Here is a 25,700-nt window from a genome sequence, read left to right on the forward strand (position 1 = left end):
AGCACATTCCAGAAAGAGGGAACAGCATAATCCCACAATATTTTGTTTGCCAAATGGAAATATCTTTAGTGACAAATATTTAACTTAGCACCAGGTGTGACCTTCAGTTATGTAATAGAATTGTGGATCAGCTAGGATGAAATTTCTTATTTCCCTAGAATGTTTTGTCCAGAAACACTATCCCAAGGCAACAGACTGTATTTCCAACTCTTGTGAGCCTTTTCCCTTCTTGGCACGTGCTACTGGTTGCTAGATGAATCAGGAGGCAGTGTGTGCATAGAACAGCTCCTCACAAGTCACAGCCATTCTCAGAAAAACATTCAGTATGCGTCCTTTTGGCAGGAAGTCAGAGACATGTTCTCTGGACCATTAAGAGACAGCAGTCATATGCCAGCATCGAACTGATTGCACGGGGCAGGGGTGGGGAATGACTTATTCTTTCCCTAGTGTAGGCACTCTGATCTTGCTTTGATGTTTTGAAATAATGGTGTCCTCTGAACCTGTTTGTGGAGTTCAAGACAGACTAGAAGTTTCATTGGGCACTATTCTACGCAGTAACAACATCATCAACAACAACAAACTCACTATGTTTTTACTGATTATCTCCAACTGTCCATTTCAGGCCACACACTGATTAGCCTGGTTCTCCTTTGATGAGGTGGTGCTGAGAGGCAGCACCAGCCTTCAGGAACCTGCCCCAGGGCCCTCATTGCAGCAATCCGATAAAGAAGAAATCACGCAGGAGTACCTCCCTGATTATTATGACCCTCCAGTCCTCCTTCTGAATCACACTACAGACTAGGTAATGAAAAACCCAGCCCCATTAGTACCCAGGAAGGAGTCATCAAAGAGAACACGAGACAAACTCAAGAACACTTTGTAAACTCAAAAGAACAGAGTAGGTCAAAGAATAAAGATCAAGGCTGGGCGCGGTGGCTCACGCCTGTAATCCCAGCACTTTGGGAGGCCGAGACGGGTGAATCACGAGGTCAGGAGATCGAGACCATCCTGGCGAACACGGTGAAACCCCGTCTCTACTAAAAATACAAAAAACTAGCCGGGCGCGGTGGCGGCGCCTGTAGTCCCAGCTGCTCGGGAGGCTGAGGCAGGAGAATGGCGGGAACCCGGGAGGCGGAGGTTGCAGTGAGCTGAGATCCGGCCACAGCACTCCAGCCTGGGCGACAGAGCGTGACTCCGTCTCAAAAAAAAAAAAAAAAAAAAAAAGAATAAAGATCAAGAGCGGCAGCAAAGAGTTGAAGAAGTGTCACCCTGTATTTAGGGGTCCTGCTAAAGAGAGTCATGTATCAACAAAGAGCATGCAGGAAAGTATCATGCATCAAACTATCCTCATTCACCCTTAAAGCCTTCACATTCCTCAGCTCAGGAAAAGATTCCCCATTCCCCAGTTGCTTATGTCAAAAATTTAGAAACCATCATTTATTTCTCCCTTTTATTTCCTTCCTCCCCCATCAATCAACCAACCAATCACTCACTCAATCAATCAGCAAGCCAACCTCTAAGTTATATACTGATCCATCCACCTCTTTATATCTCCACTGCCATCATCCCAGTCCAAGCCTCAAGAATCTCTTGCCTGGACAACCTGAATAGCCTACCTGCTAGTTTCTCCATATTCACATTGGCTCCCCAATACCCCTAATTCTGTATGGGAAAGGTCTTTGTAAACATAAACAAACAATAGATATTAACAAAGAAAAAGTTCTATAGATTTGACAACATAAAAAGCTGAAAATTTTGGAAGTCAAGGCCGGGTGCAGTGGCTCACGCCTGTAATCCCAGTACTTTGGGAGGCCGAGGCGGGCAGATCGCGAGGTCAGGAGATCGAGACCATCCTGGCTAACACTGTGAAACCCCGTCTCTACTAAAATACAAAAAATTAGCTGGGCGTGGTGGCAGGCACCTGTAGTCCCAGCTACTCAGGAGGTTGAGGCAGGAGAATGGCGTGAACCTGGGAGGCGGAGGTTGCAGTGAGCTGAGATTGCGCGACTGCACTCCAGCCTGGGCAACAGAGCGAGACACCATCTCAAAAAAAAAAAAAAGAAAAAAAAAAGTCCAAAACATCACCACATATATTTCTTACCAGTAGGAACAAGGGGCAAGGGAAGAGAGAACTTTTACTTTTTATTATACATGCTTCGTATTATTTAATTTATTCATCGACTATGTGCATCTTTTAAAATAAAAACACATACAATGAAACATTGTTAAAAACAATTAAAAATAAGCGCACTGATTATTTGACACAAATATGACAAGAGACTTAATAGCCTTAATATACAGAAGCTCATACAGATCAAAAGGAAAAGACCATTAAAATAAAAATGGGTAAGAAAAAATTTATACTTTGAAATAAATGACTAAGTTTTTAACTTTAAAAAATGGGTAAAGATGTTAACAAAATGCTCAAAACTGAGTACAAACATGTAATAAATAAAAAATGTCTCATTAATAGTCAAATAAGTACAAATTAAAAGTGATATATCTAGTGACAAGTTTAAACTAGTGAAAGAAAAGAAAGAAGAAAAGTGAGATATCACTTTTTGCCTATTAGAGTAGCAAGGCTATTTTTAAAAATTTAATAAATCTAGTATTTTATCCACAGTTTGTGGGAGTATATAATTTATTTGGTAAGAAATTTGTCAATGCTAGATATCTCAAAGATTCACAGTTTTGATTAGTGATTCTATTTCTAGGAATATATTATAAGGTAATAATCACAGATATGAGCAAAAATTTAACCATAATTGTAACAGTAAGAAACATATATTTGGTCTCTACCCCTGGTTCCTAACCCAGAGCTCCTAAAAGCCTTATAATTTCCTGACTGATAGGGGTGAGAGAAGCATCTTTTGTTATAAATGTGTTATATTTGTTCTTTGACCTTCATCTATATCCTTTATAATAAACCAGTAAATATATATATGTGTTTCCCTGATATCTGGGAGCCATCATAGCAAATTATCAAACCTGAGGAGGAAGGTCCTGAAAATTCCTGATTTGTAGCCAAGTCAAACAAAAGCATGGGTAATCTGAGGACTCACTAATTGCTACTGGTGTCCAAAGTAGGGGGCAGCCTTGTGAGGTTGAGCTCTGAACCTGTGGATTCTGTCCTAACTGTGTAGTCCTGAAAATGCTTGGTGTGGAAGATCTATACATTTAGTGTCAGAAGTGTTGCATAAGTATAGAAAAATTGTTTTTCCTTTTTAATAGTGGTTCATCTAAATTTATTTAACTGTGGAAAATACAAGGATTGAATAAGGGCATAGTTAATGTGTTACATATATCAATAAGATTAACTATCATGCTGTAATAAAAAATGTTGATGAAGGTTCAATATAATAAAAATACCAGTTTTCCTAGGTATAAATTTAACATAGCTGTAATAAAACTACCTTCAGAATTCTTTTAATCGAAAAGCTGATCCTAAAAGTCGAATGGGAAAATAAACAAGAATGGCCAGGAAGACCGGGGAAGAGAAAAAGAGTAATGAAGAAGGACTAGCCCTATTAGATATCTATGAAAACATATTGTAAAGACGCAATAGTTAAAAGAGCTTACTACTAGAACGTTAATAGACAAATGGAACACTATAGACACAAAATATATGCATGAGTTTATTCTGTGAAAAAGGAAGCATCTCAAATCAAAGGAGGAAAAGGTGGAATACTGAATAAATGATAGTAAGACAACTACTAGATATAAAGAAAAAAGTTGGATCCATATCTTCCTAATATTTACTCCTCCAAAAACAAAAAAATGAAAATGTAAAAAAGTGAAATCTACAAGTACTACAAGAGAAACCAGAAGGACTAGAAGAAAGCAAGGGATTCTTTTAACACATTTTAAAAGTGGAAGGCCTTTCCAAAGACTGTGCAAAATCCAGAAGCCATAAAAGTAAATATTGTAAATTTGACTACATAAAAATATATTGCAAAATTTCTGCATGGCAAAGATTCCACAAGCAAAGACAAAACTAAACCAAACTGGGGAAAATAATAATGATCTATATTACACACAAAGGACTAATCTCCCTCATGTGTCACGGCAGCTAGCTTCCCACAGAGTTAGTGGCGAGAGAGAGAACCCAAGATGAAATATGGAAGGTACAGACCTGTTATAACCTGATCTCAGGAGTGATATTGGGTTTTTCTTTCGAATTTTTCTGATTTGTTTCCCCGTGGTATCATTTATCTTGTTTCTTGTCTTTTTCTTAGAAACTTTAAAATTAGATTTAGAAGCTTAATTAACTTGATGTTAAGCCTTTTTGCCAAGAATATTTCATATGTAGTATATTGAATTTTATGTTTCCTTTTATTAGTGAAGCAACTTTCTCAGAAGCACCACAGTAGACTTGTTCTCAAGTCTGATTGGCCAGATCAGGGAAATATGCACTGTCCTGAACCAATCACTGGTGATGAAAGGACCTGCCACCGGGGTTCTGCTACTACACAGGATGAAGAGAGGTAATCTCAGAGAGTAAAAACCAAAGTTGCATGAATTGGTTAGAGTTCTTAGGTCTAGAGGACAAGGTGCTTTCCCTTGGGTTTAAACAGAAACATTAACTTGGAGTCACAAAGGCAAGTGGCCAGAGTTGCGGCAGAAAGGTAAACTGAGGCTACATCATGGAGGGACTGCATACAACACACAGTAAATGCTCCCAAGTAGGGAAACGCCATGATCAGATGGACATTTTAGAAAGAACCAGTCTGGCCACAGCAAGAAAAGTCTAGGCAAATCTGGAGGCAAGAGGTGTCACTGGGATTCAAGTGTAGGCAACTGCTGGCTGGGATCAGCTAGTTGGTAGCAGCTAGACCCACCTGTAATATTTGAGGGGCCTGAAGGTAAGAGTACCAAAGGAGGCCAACATACCATGCGAACAAATATTCAAAGTTAATCCCACCGCTATGGGAGGCTGAGGTGGGTGGATCACGAGCTCAGGAGATCGAGACCATCCTGGCCAACATGGTGAAACCTCAGCTCTACTAAAAATACAAAAATTAGCTGGATGTGGTGGCGTGTGCCTGTAGTCCCAGCTACTCTGGAGGCTAAGGCGGGAGAATCGCATGAACCCGGGAGGTGGAGGTTGCAGTGAGCCGAGATCTCGCCACTGCACTCCAGCCTGGAGAGGGTGAGACTCTGTCTCAAAAAAAAAAAGAAAAAAAAGTTATAAATCAAGCTAGTAAACTGTCAAAAGCTCTGTTTTCCTGCCTTGATAAATACATCTTCCTAAGGACCTGAAAGGTCAGGTTTACGTTGGGAAGTTTGACTCCTTGGAGTTCCATGCTGGACCTTGGAGCCCCAGAAAAGCAGGCTCTGGTCTACGGCCTTCCTCACTTCCCTTCCCTGTCCAAATAAGACTGTGGAATAACACAGATATTTGGAATGTTTGGATCTTACCTGACTACTTACTATTTATGTGAACTGAGGCACTTCAGCTTCCACAATTTTCAAGTGACAGCCATTGGGGATAAAGCAGGAAACAAAATAATGGCTCTGCCCATATGGAACCCAGAGGATAGTGGGAGAAAAAAGTCAGCAAACAGGTGAGCTATAGGTAGTGGTTGATAATGGCCTACTGTGTGGCTTCTCTCAGAGATGTGTGTGCTTTTCTCCTGGAGGTGTTAGGTGGCCAGTAGTTCCCAAACAGGGCGACATTTCCAGAGGCCTTTGGGGGCGTGTGGGCGTTTGGTGGTCACCAAGCCTGGGCATTCACGTATGGCAAACTTTCAGCAACGAGCGGGACAGCGCTATTGCGCCCAAAGTGCCAAGGGCACAGCTGTTGAGAAACGATGCAAGGTGTTCTGTCCTCATGGTGGATTTAGGGTTTAGGGGAGGTGAGGTGTGATTCTGACAGCTACTTCTTTCACCAGCAGCACCCATCCCTTCTTGTAGGTGCTCTGAGGTCGCTTGTGGATACACGTCGGGGAAGGAGAAGAGTCCAGGAGGGGTCGGACGGACTTGGGCGGGTCTTTCCTGGAACGAGGGCCAAAGAGTCGCAGCGGCGGCCCAGATGCAGAGGACCACAGCGACACCTGGCTCTTCTTCAAGCGGCGTCCGGAGGCGGCCTTCCAGCGACTCAAAGGAGCTTAAGGGGACCTGCAGGGGCGTGGCGGGGGCGTAGCTGCGCGCCGACTGCGTGAGGTCGAAGGGCACGCAGTGCCGGCGTCATGGCGGCCTCCGTGCAAGGCTCTGCCTGGGGACCGTTGCGGCTTGGCATCCCCGGCCTGTGCTGCCGCCGGCCGCCTCTGGGTCTGTACGCGCGCGTGCGGCGGCTGCCCGGGCCGGAGGTGTCTGGGCGGAGCGTGGCTGCGGCCAGCGGACCGGGCACCTGGGGCACTGACCACTACTGCCTGGAGCTGCTGCGGTGAGCGAACGCGACCTTCCCGGGGAGGGCGGGGGTGGTCGGGAAGCGGGGTCCCGCGGTGGGAGCGGCTGCGCCTCGCGTTCGACCTGACGTTTGAGAGAGCGGACCGGCGCCTTCCTCGTGCCTTTCTGGGTGTGCGTTCTAGTGGGCGCCGCGTGTGGGTGTGCGGAGGCAGCGAGCCCACAGGAACATTCACATGGGTCACAAAATTATGGCAAAATTCTTTCGACTGCCCACGCTTGTCGCCTTATCCGAACCTTAATTTTAACCGAATTCAGCGTTTTTGCATGAATAACCTTTTTAATTCACAGAACGTCTATTAATTTTAATGACAACAGTAGCCAACTTTGAGTTCTGTGTGCCTGGCATTATGCAAAGTAGATTACGAGTAATTAGTCTTTGTTACAAGTTGCGACGGACAAATGTAGACCTATCATTTAAGGTTGTGAGTAATAAAGAATTTAGAACAATGCCTGGCATATAGTAAGGGCACAGTGAGTGGAAGTCATTATTATCTCATTTAACATACAAGGAAACGGGGTTTTTATAGTGAGTAGATAATTTGCCAGAGGTTCACAAGAATAGCCTCATAAAGTCAGAACCCTGAAGTGTTTTGTTTGTTGGGCGGCGCGCTAGGAAGGCCTGGCACTTGGGTGTCGCTCCTTAATCATTTGTGGAGGTGGGTTGGATAAATCAGGTCACCTGGTTCATGCGGCAGGGGCCCCTGGGAATCTAGGCCTGACTGCTGACACCAGTGGCTTAAGCCCCGATGCCCTTCTGCATCTCATTTGAAAGAGTGGGGTAAGGTCTCGAAGTGCTTGGTCTCAAGGACTTATCAAAAGTACTCGAATAACTGAACTACCTTGAAGTTGATTATGCAAATAAAACCTTTTTTTAAAAAATTCCATTTTAGAGAAAACTAGCATAACACAACAAAATACATGCATTTGAGTGTTTTGTTTATAATCACTTTTTTAAAATTGTGGGCCAGCCGCAGTGGCTCACGCCTGTAATCTCCGCGCTTTAGGAGGCTGAGATAGGCGGATTGCTTGAGCCTAGCTGTCTGAGACCAGGCTGGCCAACATGGTGAACCCCCATCCCTACAAAAAAATACAAAAATTAGCTGGGCCTTGTGTCCCGCGCTTGTGGTCCCAGCTTCTCCAGAGGCTGACCTGGGAGGATCGCTTCAGCCTGGGAGGTGGAGGTTGCAGTGAGCCAAGATCGCTCCACTGCACTCTAGCCTGGAGGACAGTGTCAAAACAAGATTTTCTTGGGAAAATCTCAAGCCTAATTTACATAGGCTTCTCTGACTTTGACTTTGAGGAGGATAAACGCAGAGCCTCAGGCTGTAGTGAGAAGGTGAGGAGGTACTACTGGTGGAGCTGAAGTGCAGTAATGTTCTTTACTGCAGTCTCACCAGAGAATCACTTCCTTTGTGCCTCAGGGGCACAGGTCCATGGTACTAATGCACAACAATCCTAATACCCCATGTGCTTGTTTCTCATACATCTGTCTGTCTTAACTAAATTCAAGTCAGTACCCATCTTCAGTGTCTGGAACAGTGCCTGGCACATAGTAGGCACTGCATAAATGTTAGAATGAATGAGAGGTTATTGGCCCTATTGCCACATAAAGCTCTTATATATACATCCATAATATGGCATTTCTCATTGTCTGGGACAGCTCTCAGGTAACTGGATCTTGGTTAGATGCTTAGGACATCCTTGTATATCCATAGTTCAATAATTCATATTTATAACAATGATCTAAGTGATGAAGAAATGGCTAATCAGTATATCCTGTTTAATGTGTTGAAGGAGGTAATATTGTTTAGAAAAATTTCCATTCAAAATTAAAAAATAAACTTGTTAATAGGGCAAATCCTTAGCTGTGTGGAAGATTTATTTTCCAAATGTTGCTACAGTTCTATTATATCTTCATTTCATTTTTCATTTCCCTCTAAGAAGCTTGAAGTACTTCACATACTGCTTATTTTTAGGAGATAACTTTGATAGGTTAATAAGCTTCATTTAGAAATTGGGTAATAGGAGCCATTGGTGTCATTTCTATTAATAATCAGTTGGTGATGGAAGTTAAGATTGTAGTTTGATTCCCATTCAGTGTTTTTCTCACTGTTTCATGTTAACTTCAAGTGTTTTATTTTATTTTATTTTTTGAGATGGAGTCTCACTCTGTTGCCCAGGCTGGCGTGCAGTGGCCGGATCTCAGCTCACTGCAAGCTCCGCCTCCCAGGTTTAAGCCATTCTCCTGCCTCAGCCTCCCGAGTAGCTGGGACTACAGGCGCCTGCCACCTCGCCTGGCTAGTTTTTTGTACTTTTTTAGTAGAGACAGGTTTCACCGTGTTAGCCGGGATGGTCTCGATCTCCTGACCTCGTGATCCGCCCGTCTTGGCCTCCCAAAGTGCTGGGATTACAGGCTTGAGCCACCGCGCCCGGCCAACTTCAAGTGTTTTAAACCACTTCTGAAATTCAGAGACTTTTTATGTTAAAATACAATTTTAAAATGTCAATTATAGAGCTGCTTTGCCTTCGCTGTCCTTAGAAACTTTTGGGGAACCATTTTGTAGGTGAAACTGCTTAGGGTGAGATCTTTTTAGTAGTACTCTTGAGATAGCAAGGTTACCGTTTGTGACCTCTTCTTTTGGTTTATGTGGCAATTGGGGGAGATTGTCAAGGGAATGACTAGAAGCAGTTTAAGTTCTCTGTTAGGAACCTGACAAAATGTGAACCAGTTGAAAAGTGGAAACAATGTGAATTTTAGTACCTAAACTCTATGGGGTGAGACCCAGGTTAGACTCATATTAAATATTGTTTTGTAAGAAGGTTCCAGTGTGTTAAAGTAGGTAAGTAGTCTGGTAAGTACCTTATATTTAAGTCATCTTTCCTGGAGTGAATATGGTAAGGTCTATTTTGAAGTAATTGTAAATTTACATAAAAATTACAGAAATAGTACACAGAGATCCAATATACTCTTTAGCAGATTCCCTCATTTTTAACACTCTGAAACATTTAAGGATAAGATGAAGACATGATACTCCGTTATCTGCCCTTAATACTTTGGTCTATATATCATAAGTACAAGGATGCTGTCCCGTAGAATCACCGTACAGCCATCAAAATCAGGAAATTAATATTGATCCAATATTACCATTTAATCCACAGGCCCCATTCAAGTTTTGCTGGTTATCTTATTAGGTTTTTCATACATCCAAAATCATGTGCTCCATTTAGTTATATCTCTCTCGTCTTCTCCAATCTGGAACAATTCTTTAAGTCTTAGCTTTCATGAGCTTGATATTTTTTTTGAAGAGAATAGGCCAGTTCCTTTGTAGAAATCTCCTTTGATTTGGGTTTTTAATATTTTCTCATGACATGCATTTTCGGCAGGAATATCACAGAAGGGACACTCAGCTTTTCTCTCCATATCGTATCAGGAAGCACATGATATTGATTTGTCCTATTACTATGATGTTAACCTGTGGTTGCAAAGGTGACTTCCAGATTTTTTTTTTTGTAAACTTAATTAAAAATGTTAATTATAAGCAAGAAATGCACACTTTGTGGAGAGATACTTCAGTACTATGTAAATATTCTGTTTCCATCAAACTTTTACCCCTTTAATATTTTTGGGCATTTATTGATGATTTTTATCTGAATCAGTTAATACCATGATAGTTATCAAATGGTGATTTTTAAAAATTCCATCATGTCTTCTAAATTTAATAGTAGTCATTGTATTGGTTGTCAGGTTTTTCCTTCTCTTCCTATTTATTAATTTTTATTGGTACAGGCTCGTAGAGTCCTGTTTCAAATTGTTACTATTATTTATTTATTTATTTATTTTAGAGACAAAATCTCCTGTAGACTGGAGTGCAGTGGCATGATCATAGCTCATTGTAACCTTGAACTCCTGGGCTCAAGTAATCCTCCCACCTCAGCTTCCTAAGTAGCTAGGACCACAGGCCCATGCCACCATGCCTAGCTAATTTTTTTATTTTTTAAGTGTTTTGTAAAGACAGCGTCTCACTATGTTGTCCAAGCTGGTCTTGAATTCCTGGCCTCAAGGCATCCTCCCTGCTCTGCCTCCCACAGTGCTAGATTATGGGCATGAGCCACCATGCCTGGCCCTATCATTATTTTTTGATCCTGAAATTGCTCTGGACTTGGCCAGTGAGAGCTCTGTTAAGCCAGTTTCTGTGTTCTTTTGAGAAGTTTCCTCCATTCTTTAAACATTTCTTTACTTATTGCTCAAGAAGATGTTTCAGACTTACCTTGTATTTTCCCTGCCCTAGGAATGAAGTCAGTCATTCCTTCCAGGCGCCTGTGTTAGTCTGTTTTGCATTACTATAAAGGAATATCTGAGACTTGGTAATTTATAAAGAAAAGAGGTTTCTTTGACTCATGGTTCTGCAGGCTGTACAAGAAGCATGCACAGTGTCTGCTCAGCTTCTGGCGAGGCCTCAGGAAGCTTTTACTTGCGGCAGAAGATGAAGGGGAGCAGGCGTATCACATGGCAAGAGAGGAAGCAAAAGAGAGAAGGGAGGAGGTGCCAGGCTCTTTTAAACAACCAGCTCTAGCATGAACTAATAGAGAACTCACTTATCCCCAAGGGGATGGCACCAAGCCATTCACAAGGGATCCACCCCTGTAACCCAAATACCTCCCACTAGGCCCCACCTCTAACGTTGTGGGGGTCACATTTCAATATGAGATTTGGAGGAGACAAATATCCAAATATCAGAGCCCTAGTTTCTTTCAGTGGAGAATGGTTTCAGAAACCAAGATCTGGGTGCTAGGTGTGTTCACCAATACTGGAAATATGGGGTGGAGGCTGGGGGTATTGTTATTTCTAGGCTCTTTCAGCAGGTGTTGCAAGGAAACGTATGTGTGCACACAGTCCTCCATGAATTTCTATGTCTTATCTCTGCCTTTCTATGTATCTATGTGTCTTAAAAACCATACATTCACCCCAATATTTGCTGGAACTATTTTAACTTGATTTGTACTTTTGAAGCTCATTTGAATTCTTACTAAAACAAAAGTGATTCTGAAACAGTTAAAATTATAAGTACTACATAAGTCAAAGTAAATTAATAGAGATTAGGTGGCATTGGGGTACATTTTTCATAATTTTTAAGGAACAGATATAAAAAATAAGACATGTCAGGCCCTTTCTGAACTGAAGCCTCACACTGTTGTTGTTTTTTTGAGATAGAGTCTTGCTCTGTCACCCAGGCTGGAGTACAGTGGTACAATCTGGGCTCACTGCAACCTCTGCCTCCTGGGCTCAAGCAGTTCTCGGGCCTCAGCCTCTCAAGTAGCTGGGATTAGAGGCACATGCCACCATGCCCAACTAATTTTTGTATTTTCAGTAGAGATGAGGTTTCACCAGGCTAGCCTTGAACTCCTGGCTTCAAGTGATCCGCCCGCCTTGGTCTCCCAAAGTGCTGGGATTGCAGGCACGAACCACTGCGCCCAACCTGAAGCCTTTTTGTTTTCAGTTAATTTTGGTCAGTATTTTTATGTGCAACTTGGAAAGTGAAGAGTAACTGTCTTTTTTTTCTGTCTGTTACAGGAAACGGGATTATGAAGGTTATTTATGCTCCCTGCTGCTCCCTGCAGAATCCCGAAGCTCTGTTTTTGCACTGAGGGCTTTTAATGTGGAACTGGCTCAGGCTGGTATTAAGATACCTTAAAATATTAATTGGAAAATGGTGATATAATGTGTTTAATGCTGAACAATAAAGAAATATAGTTGTAATTTATATGTTAGATGTGTTTAAGGTCTCTGCTAGTGATTTCTTTTCCCTGCTAACTGTTTAGGCTTAATAATTCAATACCAAAAATAAAACTATCTAATGAACTTAATGGTTCTATAAATGCCATTCTGGAATTTTTTATTTCTCTTCCTGAGGATATTATAGAACTGTGCCATTAACGTTGCACATTTGTCTGTTAATTAAATAGGTTAGTCAGAGAATTACTGCTTATTCTTTCCAACAATTGCATAATTTACATGTATATAGCAGTTTTTCAAAGCACTTTTTAAATTGAGGTTTTAGCTTTAATGTGAGTAGGGAATGAAAGCAATTGTAGCAAACCAGGACCTTAGATCATATTAATTCACTTTTGTCTAAGAATTCCAAAGGAAGGAGAGATCCTTTTTTCTTCTTTAGAATGGAAAGAGTATGTGCAAATACAAAATAAATTGAAATGGTGGATGGAGATGAGAGAGTGAAAACTGAAACAGCCTTAATCTTCTTAGTCATAAATTGAGAGGTCAGATATTGGGAGTGAGGGAGCAGGAGAGGGTTCAGAGTCTTAAAGAGAGTAGCAAATTTTGACACAGATTCTCAGGGAATATAGTAGGAAGTGAACAAGGAACAAATAAAAGGATGTGAATATGGCACCGAGGCACAACTGAGATTCACAACTATGAGTCTGCAGAAAGTCTAATAGACTGGCTCTTTTTTCCTCTGGTATCTTCCTGGAAGTCATGGGTTATGATTTTTCACCTCATGCTTTTTCAAGTGTAAACTGTACATCAGCATGTTAAATCGGTCACCGTTTAGCCATAAATAGTTCCCACCTTGGTCTTTATTATCCTTTTTAAATGATTAAAATTTAATTTTTTAATTTTTAATTTTACAGACAGGTCACCCAGGCTGGAGTGCAGTGGCATGATCACAGCTTATTGTAACCTTGAACTCCTGGGCTTTAAGCGATCCTCCCACCTCAGCCTACCAAGTAGCTGGAACTGTAGATGTGCCACTATACCTGGCTAATTAAAAACAGTTTTTTTTTTTTTTTTTTTTTTTTAGAGACAGAGTCTTGCTATTTTGTCCAGGCTGGTCTCAAATTCTTGGCCTCAAGTGATTCTCCTGCCTCAGCCTCCCAAAGTGCTGGCTGGGATTACAGGCATAAGCCACTGCACCCAGTCAATACAATTTTATTTTTAATAAACCCCCAGAGGTCCTTCTGAATTCTGTCACTTTGTACTTCTTTATACACTTTGTACATCTTGCTACTTCTTTGCACACAGAGTCTTGTTTATTCACTCATTCAACAAGTGTTGACTGAATGCAGGCACTTTATATAGACTGTATTCAATGCTATATGCACATGACATGAAACAGGGTCTGCACTCAATGAACAAATAAATCATTGTGTAACGTGTCAGATGGAGAGAAATAAAGCAGGATAAGGAGGCTGTGAAGGCTGGGTACACCAGGGGTTCCTGTTTTATGTAGGATGGTTAGGAGAAACCTCACAGGCAAGGTGGCATTGGAGCAGAGATTTGAAGGAGGTGAGGGAGTGAGCTGTACAGATATGTGGACAGAGAGTTTTCTAGGCAGAAGGAACAGCAAGTGCAGTCTCGTGCAAGTGTGCCTGCTCAAAGAACAGAAGAAGGCAGGTGGTCCAGCAGAGCAGGGCGGGGTGCGTGGGAGGAGATTCAGTTAGGGGCACCTGGGTCAGAAAGGTAAGGTCTTGGAGACACCATTAAAATCACTTTGACTGAGTGAGATGGGAAGCCACTGGAGGGTTCTGAGCAGAGAGCCATCACCTCTTGGTTATATTTTGAAAGGATTACTCTTGCTGCTGTACTGTATGCCACTGGGATCTGAACACTAAACATTGCTAAGAAACCCACCCACCACCAGAGTATTTGGAAGTAATTTCACATATGGAAAAGTAAGAGTAGTACAAACAATACTCAGACCCTGTTGTGAATATTTTGTCCCATTTGCATTATCATTGTATCCACATATGTGTATATGTACATTTCTCTTTTTATGAATCATTTTAGAGTAACTTGACTATACCATGACCCTTATCCCTATAAACTTGAGTGTGTATCTCATAAGAATAAGGATAATCTCTTACATAACCACAGGTCACTTACGAGAAAATAAACTTAACATTGATGCAATACTTTTATTTGATCTACCATCTGGTTTCCAGTTTTGTCAATTGACCCAGTAAGGTCCTTTATGGCATTTTTTTCCCCTTCTCTATGGGATCTAATCTAGGATCACGTATTACATTTGGTTTTCTGTCTCTTTAGCCTCCTTTATTCTGGAACATTTCCATAGCCTTTCTTTGCGTTTTGTGACATTGACATATTTTAAATAATATTGCTCCTTTTAAGAACTAAAATGGTTCTCATTTGGGGTTTATTTTTCATCAGGATCATATTAAACTTACGGATTCCTAGAGTAATGTTACGTAAGTGGTCTGTGTCCTCTTTAGAGTCACAAGGAGGCATGAAATATCTATCTGACTCCCAGCAGTAATGTTAATTTTAGTCACTGAGTCAAGATGTTAATCCTTTTTCCCTTGCTACTAATAAGCAGCCTGTGAGGAGACCTTTTAAGACCATATTCCTCATCCAAATTTACCTCCTAGATTTAGCTTGTGTTGGTGATTCTTGCCTCAACCTAAGAAGGCCATTCTTTTTTTTTTTTTTTTTGGACGGAATTTTGCTCTTGTCGCCAAGGCTGGAGTGCAGTGGTGTGATCTTGGCTCACTGCAACCTCTGCCTCCCGGGTTCAAGCGATTCTCCTGCCTCAGCCTCCTGAGTAGTTGGGATTACAGGCACCCACTACCACGCCCGGCTAATTTTTTGTATTTTTAGTAGAGACAGGGTTTCATCATTTTGGCCAGGTTGGTCTTGAACTCCTGACCTCAGGTGATCCACCCACCTCGGCCTCCCAAAGTGTAGGGTTTATAGATGTGAGTCACTGCGTCCGGCCAGAAGGCCATTCTTAGTAGTGAGTGAGGGAGACAATCTAATAATCTTCTTTTTTAAAAAAAAGATTAAAGAATGAATAAATGAATTTATTTGAAAGTACATGCAGTAAAATTCTCTCTTCGTTGTCTTCTATAGGTTTTAAAAAATGTAGTCATGTATTTGCCACCATAGTCATAATATAGAACAGTTATATTAACTCAAAAAATTCCCTCAAATATACTGATTTTTTAGACAGTAGAATGCATTTGCTAAAGTTTTTAAACCCTATTTGTAGGTTAAAGACTCAGTCTCTGAGAAAACTATTGGACTGATGCGAATACAGTTTTGGAAAAAAACTGTGGAAGATATATACTGTGACAAACCACCACAACAGCCTGTGGCCATTGAACTATGGAAGGTAAAAAAAATTACTACTTTTGATTTGTAAGAATATTATTCGAGTCTACTTTTTGATGGATACAATTTGGGTACTGGTGATTATAGTGGAATCTATTCTGAAAATATTCTTAGGCTTATGTATTCAGAGCTGTTATAGTTTTGGCACAGAAATTTAAAATCACCCACTAATAATTTACAAAGGTCTTTTGTGTATTCGTTTATTAAAGGAAAAAGGAAGAATTAGTCTCTATATAATAACTTGTATTTTCCACATTTCCATATTTGCCTGCAGAATTTAAATCCTGCACATTTTGATGCAATAGCAAGTAAAATTTTCTGTTCTCTCTGCCTAACAGCAGCTCCTTATACCAGTGTTTTAATCCAGGTTCTGGGCTGTAGAACACGTGTTAATCTTTTGTGATGGGAGACTTACTCTCAGTGTTGTCCAGATACAAATCTAAAACTTGCCTTGTCTAGTTTGATAGAATTACCTATCCATTGTTGAGTTTTAGGTGTTAGAGAATGGAAACCTATGGGCTAGAGTATTATTTGTATAGCTAAATTTATGTCGTAAATGGTTTTATAATAAAGCAGCTGTATGGATCCCTCACTCATAAGCAGCCACACATGGCTTAGAAATATTCTAAACTATGAGAGGAGGAAGGGAATTAGGTACCTTTCATCTCCGATCTGTGTCCCTGTTGTAATGCAATGATTGCCAAAAGGGGGTTTCTGTAACAGGAGCCACCCACAGACCTGACAGTGGTACACCTCTTCTCAGATCTGTGCACCAGCAGAGGCAGGCCCAGTTTCTGGGCCCCAGATTGACTTCACAGAGCCTCAGTAAAGATGGAAAGCCAGACCCCCACAACTAGGGATTGAGAAGAAAAAGTGGATGGGAAGCTGTGAGTATTAGATTAGTTCTTTACCTCTGTTCATCCCACTTCAAGAAGCTCAACCTAGGTGACTCACTAAAAAGTTATCCTAAAATCCAGAAACCCTTTCTATTTATTATTTTACATGTAAACCGGAATATAGTGGAGGTGGAGGTTTATGTTAAGACTTGCATAAAAGGTTCTAGCCTTTGTCAGGAAATATGTGGAAGATTAGAGAGTCCTTTGATGCAAATTTATCTTTCCTTGGCTTCTCTTAAAAAACCAGAAGATACATCTGAATTACAAAATGTTTACATGTGTGCCAATTTAGGGTTGGTAAATTGTCCAATTTTAATAGGTGCTTGAATTTTGATGGTTAATGTTGGCTGGCTTTCTGATGTGACCAGTGTTGATGCTAAATGTGAATATCTGAAAGATGCAGGTCTTGTTCAGTGCAGTTGTCCTTGTTGCATGTTCTCTATCCTTCCCCATCCTGCTGGAGCATATGGGGCATATTGGGTATTTGAAGTGTTGGGTTCTTGAGATTAAATAGATGGAACAATGACAATGTGTTATCCAGAGAGCACTTTTCTGTTGCACTGTTTCATTGTTATTTTTAGGGTACAAGATAGTTGAGTATTTATAATTTCTTATCCATTCTATATGGGTTCCCCATTTCTCTGTGTATGAATTTTAGCTGCAGTTTGAATTTATGTTTGTAACCAAGGTCTTTATTCTATTTGGCTTTAGTTTCCAGAGTTCAAACTTCATTCAGCAGATTTCTAACTTCTTTAAAGTATTTGCTTTTTTACCTTGGTCTCTGATTTCCTTCAGAATCAGAGCTGTATTTTATAATCAAGAATCTACAGCCATTATAGCATCAGCCTTGAGTAAATAGGAGTTTGGCGTTTTCATTTATTAAATATTTATTGAGTACTTTTACATGCTAGGAATGGTGCTTGAAGGTCTACAAAATCAAACATGCCCATCAGCCCAGACAAGTGTAAAATAAAACAAGAGCAGGAATCCGTAATGACTGATTGGCTGATTCCTGGGATTTGGAAGAGGGGCCTATGGGGAGAGTCCTGCCATGTAGTAGTAGTAGTGCCAAGAACACTTAGGAACTAACGCCATGTAACCCTTTTAGCTTCTGTTAGATTCCTGCCAGGCAAAGTGGGCTCTGTTCTCCATACATACACCTTTGTCATGTAATACATATTGATGAGCATGCTGGCCTTTACATTTAGTATCAGTGACATCTGGGAGTCTTAGTTGAAGTGTAGCATGTCCCTAGATTTTATGTTTCACTACTATATTTATTTATTGTGAAAATATGTTATGCTTAATGTTGACATGGCAGAAAAAAAACATTTTAAAAACTTACTTGGAAATTATTCCAAACTTTCAGAAAGTTATGAAATTCAAAGCAGGACAAACACCTCCATATCCTTTACCCAGATTCAGCAGTCTGGAGTGCAGTGGTGCAAACATGGCTCACTGCAGCCTCAACTTCCTGGGCTCAGGCGATCCTCTTGCCTCAGCCTCCTGAGTAGCTGGGACCACAGGCATGTGCCTCCACACCTGGCTAATTTAAATAATTTTTTTCTAGAGATGAGGTCTCACTATGTTGCCTCTCCTGGCCTCCTGGGCTCCGGCCATCCTCCCACCTTGGCCTCTCAAAGTGTTGAGATTACAGGTGTGAGCCACTGTGCCTGGCCCACTTATTGTTAATATTTTATCCCATTTGTTTAATCATTTTTCCTCACTCACATATGCAGTTTCTCGTTCCTCCTCCTTCTCCTATTCCCCTATATGTGTATTCACATTCATAATTTTTTTGTGATAAATTTTATTTGATTGTAAGTTATATACATCATAATCCTAACCTAAAAAATTTGGTGAATATTTTCTTTTTTTTCTTTTTTTTTTTTTTTTGAGACAGGGTCTCACTCTGTCGCCCAGGCTGAAATACAGTGGCACAGTCTTGGCTCACTGTAGCTTTGATCTCCCAGGCCTGAGTAGCTGGGGCTACAGACACATGCTACCACACCCAGCTGATGTTTTTTTGAATTTTTAGTACAGATGAGATCTCACTTTGTTGCCGAGGCTGGTTTTGAACTCCTGAGCTAAAGTGATCCACTCACCTTGGTCTCCCAAAGTGCTGGGATTACAAGCGTGAGCGAATTGTCTGATTCAGTCTTTACCATGCCTGGCCTCGGTAAATAATTTCTTTTTTTCTTGTTTGAGATGGAGCTTTGCTCTGTGACCAGTCTGGAATGCAGTGGTGTGATCTCAGCTCACTGCAACCTCTGCTTCCTGGGTTCAAGCAATTCTCCTGCCTCAGCCTCCTGAGTAGCTGGGATTACAAGTGTGTGCCACAACTCCCAGCTAATTTTTGTATTTTTAGTAGAGACGGGGGTTGGCCAGGATGCTCTCAATCCCTTGACTTCATGATCCGCCTACCTCGGCCTCCCAAAGTGCTGGGATTACAGGTGTAAGCTACGTACCTGGCCTATTTTTTGTGTTTTTTTGAGACAGGGTGTCGCTCTGTTGCCCAGGCTGGAGTGGAGTGTTGTGATCTCAGCTCACTGCAACTTTCACCTGCTGGGCTCAAGCCATCCTCCTATCTCAGCCTTCCAAGTAGCTGGGACTACAGGCACCCGCCACCATGCCTGGCTAATTTTTTGTTGTTGTTGTAGAAATGGGGTTTCATGGCTACATGCGGTGGCTCACACCTGTAATCCCAGCACTTTGGGAGGCCAAGGCGGGTGGATCACGAGGTCAAGAGATTGAGACCATCCAGGCCAACATGGTGAAACCCCGTCTCTACTAAAAATACAAAAAATTAGCTGGGCGCGGTGGTAGGCACCTGTAGTCCCAGCTACTTGGAAGGCTGAGGCAGGAGAATGGCAGGAACCCGGGAGGCAGAGCTTGCAGTGAGCCAAGATCGCGCCACTGCACTCCAGCCAGGGGGACAGAGCGAGACTCCGTCTCAAAAAAAAACAAAAAAACAAAAATTAGCTGGGCGTAGTGGTGTACACCTGTAGTCTCAGCTACTTGGGAGGCTAAGGCAGAAGAATTGCTTGAACTGGGGAGGTGGAGGTTGCAGTGAGCTGAGATCGTGCCATTGCACTCCAGTCTGGCGACAGAGCAAGACTCCATCTCAAAAAATAAATAAATAAATAAAAGGGGTTTCACCGTGTTGCCCAGGCTGGTCTCAAACTCCTGAGCTCAAACTATCCTCCCACCTTGTCCTCCCAAAGTGCTGGTATTACAGGTATTAGCCACTGCGCCTGGCCTAATATTTTCTAAGAATAATGATACATATAATAAGGACAGTTATTTTTTTAATTTCTATTTTTTTTCCTAGAGATAGGATCTCGCTGTGTTGCCCAGGCTGGAGTGCAGTGGGGTGATCATAGCTCACTGCAACCTTGAATTCCTGGGCTTTATCCTCCTCCTTCAACCTCCTGAGTAGCTGGAACTACAAGCACATACCAGCATGCTCAGCTAATTTTTAAATGTTTTGTAGAGATGAGGTTGCTATGTTGCCCAGGCTGGTCTTGAACTCCTGAACTCAAGTGATCCTCCTGCCTTGGCCTCCCAAAGTGTTGGGATTATAGGCGTGAGTCACTGTGCGTGGCCAGAACAGTTACTGGCTTTAGTAAATTTAAATTTGATAGAACAATTTTATTTAATTTTCCATTCATATTCCAATTTTGTCAGATGACCTAATAATGTCCACAATATCATTTTCCCTTCCAGTGGAGGATCTGATCTTGGGTCAAGTACTTAACTGTCATGTCTCTATAGTTTCTTTTAATCTGAAACATTTCCACGGCCTTTTTTTTAGCCTTTTGTGACACTGATATTTTTGAAGAGTATCCCCCCACCTCATCTTTTTAAAATAGAACACTAATTTTTGATTTGTCTGATGTTTTGTCATGATTAGATTGAAGTTATGGATTCTTAGCTGGCAGCATACTTCATAGGTGGTACGTCCTTCTCAGAGTATCACATGTAGGGGCACACTTCGTCCACCTGTCCTTTATGGCGTTGTTAATTTTTATTACTTAGTCACAATTTTGCCTGGTTTTCCCACTGTAATTCCACTTGCAGTAATCAACAGTTTTTGAGGAGAGACTTTAAGACTGTAAATATCCTCCTCCTCATCAGAATTTCTCCCTAAACTTAGTAGCCATTAATGCTTCTTGTCTGATTCAGTCTTTACTCTTATGGTTGCAAAATGATAACTTCTCAACCTCAGCGCTTGGTCCACATTTACCAGTTGGCACTTAGCATTCTGCTATAAGAATGAGCTCTTATTTTCCTTTATTTATTTGTTTATTAATTATTGGTGTCGACACATGATTTCTTGTTTTTTACAGTTTATAATTCACTCATGTACTGATTTGGGTGTTCAGGTTGTTCCAGCTTTGGACAGGGGGAACTCGTTCACAGTGGCTGCTATGTCCTTGTGACACGCTTCCATCATTTTTTTGGAGCACTTTCTTATTTTCTGACACAATAAGATATTCTAAGATCCTCTTGAATCTCTCCCTTGCCTCACCTTTGGAATCACCCATTTCTCGAGAGCCCTGATTCCTTTTAGGAGAATTGTAGTAGAGACAAGTGTCTGAGCACTAGGTGAGCTCTTTCCTACTGGAGTGTCTTTACTAGCTAAGGTAACAATTTACCATGTGGATTGTTTTTGTTGGAGTTTTAGTTACTGTGTTTTTGGAGGAGTGGTTACTTTTGCTAAATAGAATCTTTACCCTGTGGAAAAAAATTTGCGTGTAATGAGTAAGCATAGAAGTCAGGGTGGCTAGGCACAGTGGCTCATGCCTATAATCCCAACACTTTGGGAGGCTGAGGCGGGAGGATAATTTGAACCCGGGAGTTCAAGACCAGCAACATAGTGAGACCCTGTCTCTACAATTAAAAAAATAAAATGTCGGGGTATATCACATAATAGAGAAGTTCAGTATTTGATGCATAATTCTTGTTTTGTTTTTGTTTGAAAGTGGAATTGTTAAATTATTAGCAGTATAGGAAAAAAAGACAAGTTAGTAGAAAAATATTAGAAATATAATCTTGTAAATGTTTTGAAATATTTTCTAGGGACGTTTTCTTTTTCCTTGATATTTCTTTAACATAGCTGTCTATCTGGTGATGAGTTATTACAAATGTTTCCTTACTTAGTTTTGTATTTGGTTTGTTTATTTTATTCAGTTCTACAGAAGTCATTTCTAGTACTTTCTGAAAACTTATAATACTCTTTGTCTTTTAGGCTGTTAAAAGACATAATCTGACTAAAAGATGGCTTATGAAAATCATTGATGAAAGAGTAAGTCGAAATTGTTCAAGTTTTAAGCTTTTTCTTCCTGTTTAATTATTTTGTTTTATTTTATTTTTTTCTTTCTTTCTTTCTTCCTGTTTAATTCTTAAGCTAATTCTTCAGGAAGTAAATATTTTGATTGTATATTAATATTTTAGAGGATGGAAAATTTTAGAGAACCATGTCATTTTATTCATACTTTACCCTTGCATGCTACTCACATCAACCCCCCATACCCTCACATTGAGACAGGCACCCAGGCAGAGGCATGCGTGTGCACAACCACACTCCACAATTTTGTTTTTAAAAGGAAATTTTCATACTTACATAAAAGTAGAGAGAATACTCTGCATGTGTAGAATATCTGGTGACATGTTAAAGAAAATCCCAGACATCTTATCATCTGATTTATAAATGCATATGTATCTTAAAAAGATAAAGACAAAAAATAACCATAATATGATTATCATACCTTAAAAATTACTAATTATTCCTTAATATCATCAGATACTTGACTAGTCATGCACATACCTTTATGTATACCCCAGTACTTGGATCTGTGTCTAAATAGTAGAGGGCATAAAGAAAGTCTGACAGTTCCAGTGAATGGAATCCTGTACTAAATTCTTAGAACTTAGTTCTAGGTCCAGCCAAGTCAGTGAATTGCTGTGTGACATGGCCTAACATGTGTGACCTTTCTGATGCATTGTTAGGTCAGTGTTCCCCTTGGCCTGATATTAATTACATGCTGTTGTCATGGAAATGTAAGTTTACTTAGTTTATTTAGATACAGTTTGCTAGCTATAGGCTGTATTAATAATCAGAAGAAGCCAAAAAGATATATTAGCTAAGAAGACCTATTTTCAGGTGTCATCTTTTCTGTTTTTACAAGGTAAAGAAAATTAGAGAACCCAAGACAGAGACACTGTTTTAGTTTAATGAAAAATAACACTTGGCTTTTGAAGGGGGGATATTTAAAAGTAAAGAACTGTGAGCAAACATTGATCTATAGATTCAGTGCAATCTTTATCAAAATTCCAGCTTTCTTTTTTGCAGAAATTGACAAACTGGTCCTAAAATTCATATGGAAATGCAAGGGACCCAGAATAGCCAGAATAATCTTAACAAAGAAGAACAAAGTTAGAGGGCTCACATTTCCTGATTTCAGAACTTAACTACAAAGCTACAGTAATCAAATTGTGTGTTACTGATATAGGGTAGACATATAGATCAATGGAATAGAAATGAGAGTCCAGATATAAACCCATATATTTATAGTCAGTTGAGTGACAAGGGTGTCAAGACATTTCACTTGGGAAAGAACAGTCTTTGCAACAAATGATGCTGGGACAATTGGATACCTCTTGCAAAATAATAAGTTTTGACCCCTGCCTCACACCATATACAAAAATGAACTCAAACTAGATTAAAAGACCTAGATGTAAGAGCTAAAACTGAAACTCTTAGGGGAAAGCATAGGTGTAAATCTTAGTGATTTGTAGGTTAGGCAGTAGTTTCTTTTTTTTTTCTTTTTTTTTTTTGAGATGGAATTTCGCTCTGTTGCCAGGCTGGAGTGCAGTGATACCATCTCGGCTCACTGCAATCTCCACCTCCTGGGTTCAAGCAATTCCCCTGCCTCAGCCTTCTGAGTAGCTGGGACTACTACTCAGCTTTGTGTGTGTGTTTTAGTAGAGATAGGGTTTCACCATGTTGGCCAGAATGGTCTTGATCTCCTGACCTTGTGATCTACCCGCCTCAGCCTCCCAAAGTGCTGGGATTACAGGTGTGAGCCACTGCGCCTAGCTAGGCAATGGTTTTTTAGATGTGATACCAAAGGCACAAGCAAGAAAAGAAAAAATAGATAAATTGTACTAAAAGAAAAAAATATTTGCCAGTTATATATCTGATAAGGGACAATGATCTAAAATATGCAAGAAACTTACAACTCAACAATAAAAAAATCTCAATTTAAAAATGGGGAAAGACTTGGAGTAGACATTTCTGCAAATAAGGTATACAAATGACCAATAAGCTTCTGAAAAAGTGTTTCACATCTTTTCATTAGAGAAATGCTTATTAAAACAAAGAAACATCACTTCACAGCTGTTGGGATGGCTGTGATAAAAAAAGATGCACGTTAACAAATATTGGTGAAAACAGGGAGATGTTAAAACCTTTCATACATTGCTGGCGGGAATGTGAAATGGTGCAGCTGCTTTGGAAAAATAGTTTGCCTACTTTTTCTTCAAAGAGTTGAACATAGGAGTTACCATAGAGCCAGAAATTCTATCCCTAGATTTATACCCAAGAGAAATGAAAACATACATCCACCCAGAACTTGTATATGAATGTTTGTGGCAACATTATTCATGATAGCCCAAAAGTAGAAAGAACTCATAGTCTGTTAATTAGTTGTTAAACAAAATATTGTATATCCATACAATAGAATATTATTAATAATTTATTCAACTAAAAAAAATGAAGTACCAGTAGATGAAGAAAACATTATGCTAATTAAAAGAAGCCAGGCACAAAAAGCTACATATTATACAATTCCATTTTTATGAAGTGCCCAGAATAGACAAATCCATGAAGACAAAAAGTAGATTAGTGGTTTGCCAGGGCTGAGGGGAGGGGGAAATGGGAAGTGTCTGCTTAATGGATGCAAGTTTTCTTTTGGGGGTCATTAAAATATTCTGGAATTAGATAATAGTGATAGCCGCACAACTTTGTGTACATACTAAAAACCACTGAATTGTATTATTTGAAGGGATAAATTTTATGGTATGTTAGTTATGTCTGAATTTAACAAACCATAAAGGATGCATTTTTTTTTTTTTCTGGAATCATTGCTGGTGTCATTTTCTTTTCTTTTTCCTTTCTTTCTTTCTTTCTTTTTTTTTTTTTTGGAGATGGAGTCTCACTCTTGTTGCCCAGGCTGGAGTGCAATGGCATGATCTCGGCTCCCTGCAACCTCTGCCTCCCAGGTTCAAGAGATTCTCCTGCCTCAGCTTCCCGAGTAGCTGGGATTACAGGCACCCGCCACAATGCCCAGCTGACTTCTTTTGTATTTTTGGTAGAGACAGGGTTTTACCATGTTGGCCAGGCTGGTCTTGAACTCCTGACCTCAGGTGATCTGCCCACCTTGGCCTCCCAAAGTACTGGGATTACAGGCATGAGCCACCCCGCCCGGCCTCTTTTTTTTAAAACCCTGCATGTGGCATTTGATGCTGGTGTTAGTTTCTTCTGATTTTAAAGAGGGTGAAATAGGGGATAATATTTTGCCCTAATAATAATCTTCGTAAATGTATTATTATAAAAGTGGCTAAGTGTTCTTGCTATTAGATTCTCATTTTTCTGTTTCTTGAATATAGTGTATTTAGGGATCAACCCTGTTATTTTATTGAGCATGGTTTCTTTTTGGGGGATGGGGTAGGCACTGGTTTCTGTTTTCTTTTTCTAGGTACCTTTTCCTCATTGACTGTGTAGATTCACGAGTCACATATGTGGGTTCCTGTCCCCACCATTTATTTATTTATTAACTGTGTGTCCTTGGATCCATGCCTCAGTTTCTTCATTTGTAAAATGGGGAAAGTATGAATTCCTTATCTCTTGGTGCGGGGATTGTTCGGGTTAAGAAGATAATGTCTAAAGTGCTTACATAAGAGCTCAGTAAAGTCAGTTTATTTTGATAACTTGGGCTTCAGATGAAATTAAAAAACAATGCCATGTCCATGGTGATTTGTACATTGATATTATTCCTGATGTCTTATTTTGAGGTGGTGGATTTGAAAGTATTGAATATGTAGAACTTTAATATTGTAGTGTTTTATCTTATTGTGTACTAAATAACATATACTAAATATTTTTATTCATTATTATTCAGTTCTTTGGGGCAAAAAAAAGCACCTTTTCTTTATAAAATACAGTTCAACAGACTTTATTTGCATTT

The 25,700-nt window shown here is 40.2% G+C and overlaps 1 protein-coding gene across 20 annotated transcripts in view; it reads left to right on the top strand.

Moving 5' to 3' along the window:
* NDUFAF6 (NADH:ubiquinone oxidoreductase complex assembly factor 6) overlaps positions 1-25,700 on the top strand; it is a 234,608-nt gene that overhangs the window by 124,617 nt on the left and 84,291 nt on the right. For 10 of the 20 annotated variants that reach the window (XR_012416542.1, XR_012416546.1, XR_012416545.1 and 7 more), the window contains exons 1-4: positions 6,166-6,385; positions 11,981-12,080; positions 15,432-15,554; positions 21,701-21,757. Coding sequence is in view for 15 of the 20 variants with exons in the window: in XM_045398520.2 (XP_045254455.2) it covers positions 6,189-6,385; positions 11,981-12,080; positions 15,432-15,554; positions 21,701-21,757 (477 nt within the window). In the remaining 5 variants the exon portion in view is untranslated. Of the gene's footprint in view, positions 1-6,165; positions 6,386-11,980; positions 12,085-15,431; positions 15,555-21,700; positions 21,758-25,700 lie in introns of those variants that run through there. The other 10 variants (XR_012416543.1, XM_045398522.2, XM_073999126.1 and 7 more) reach the window with 4 other exon arrangements.

The sequence above is a fragment of the Macaca fascicularis genome, chromosome 8 (assembly GCF_037993035.2).
Source record: "Macaca fascicularis isolate 582-1 chromosome 8, T2T-MFA8v1.1".
In the NCBI taxonomy this organism is placed as follows: domain Eukaryota; kingdom Metazoa; phylum Chordata; class Mammalia; order Primates; family Cercopithecidae; genus Macaca; species Macaca fascicularis.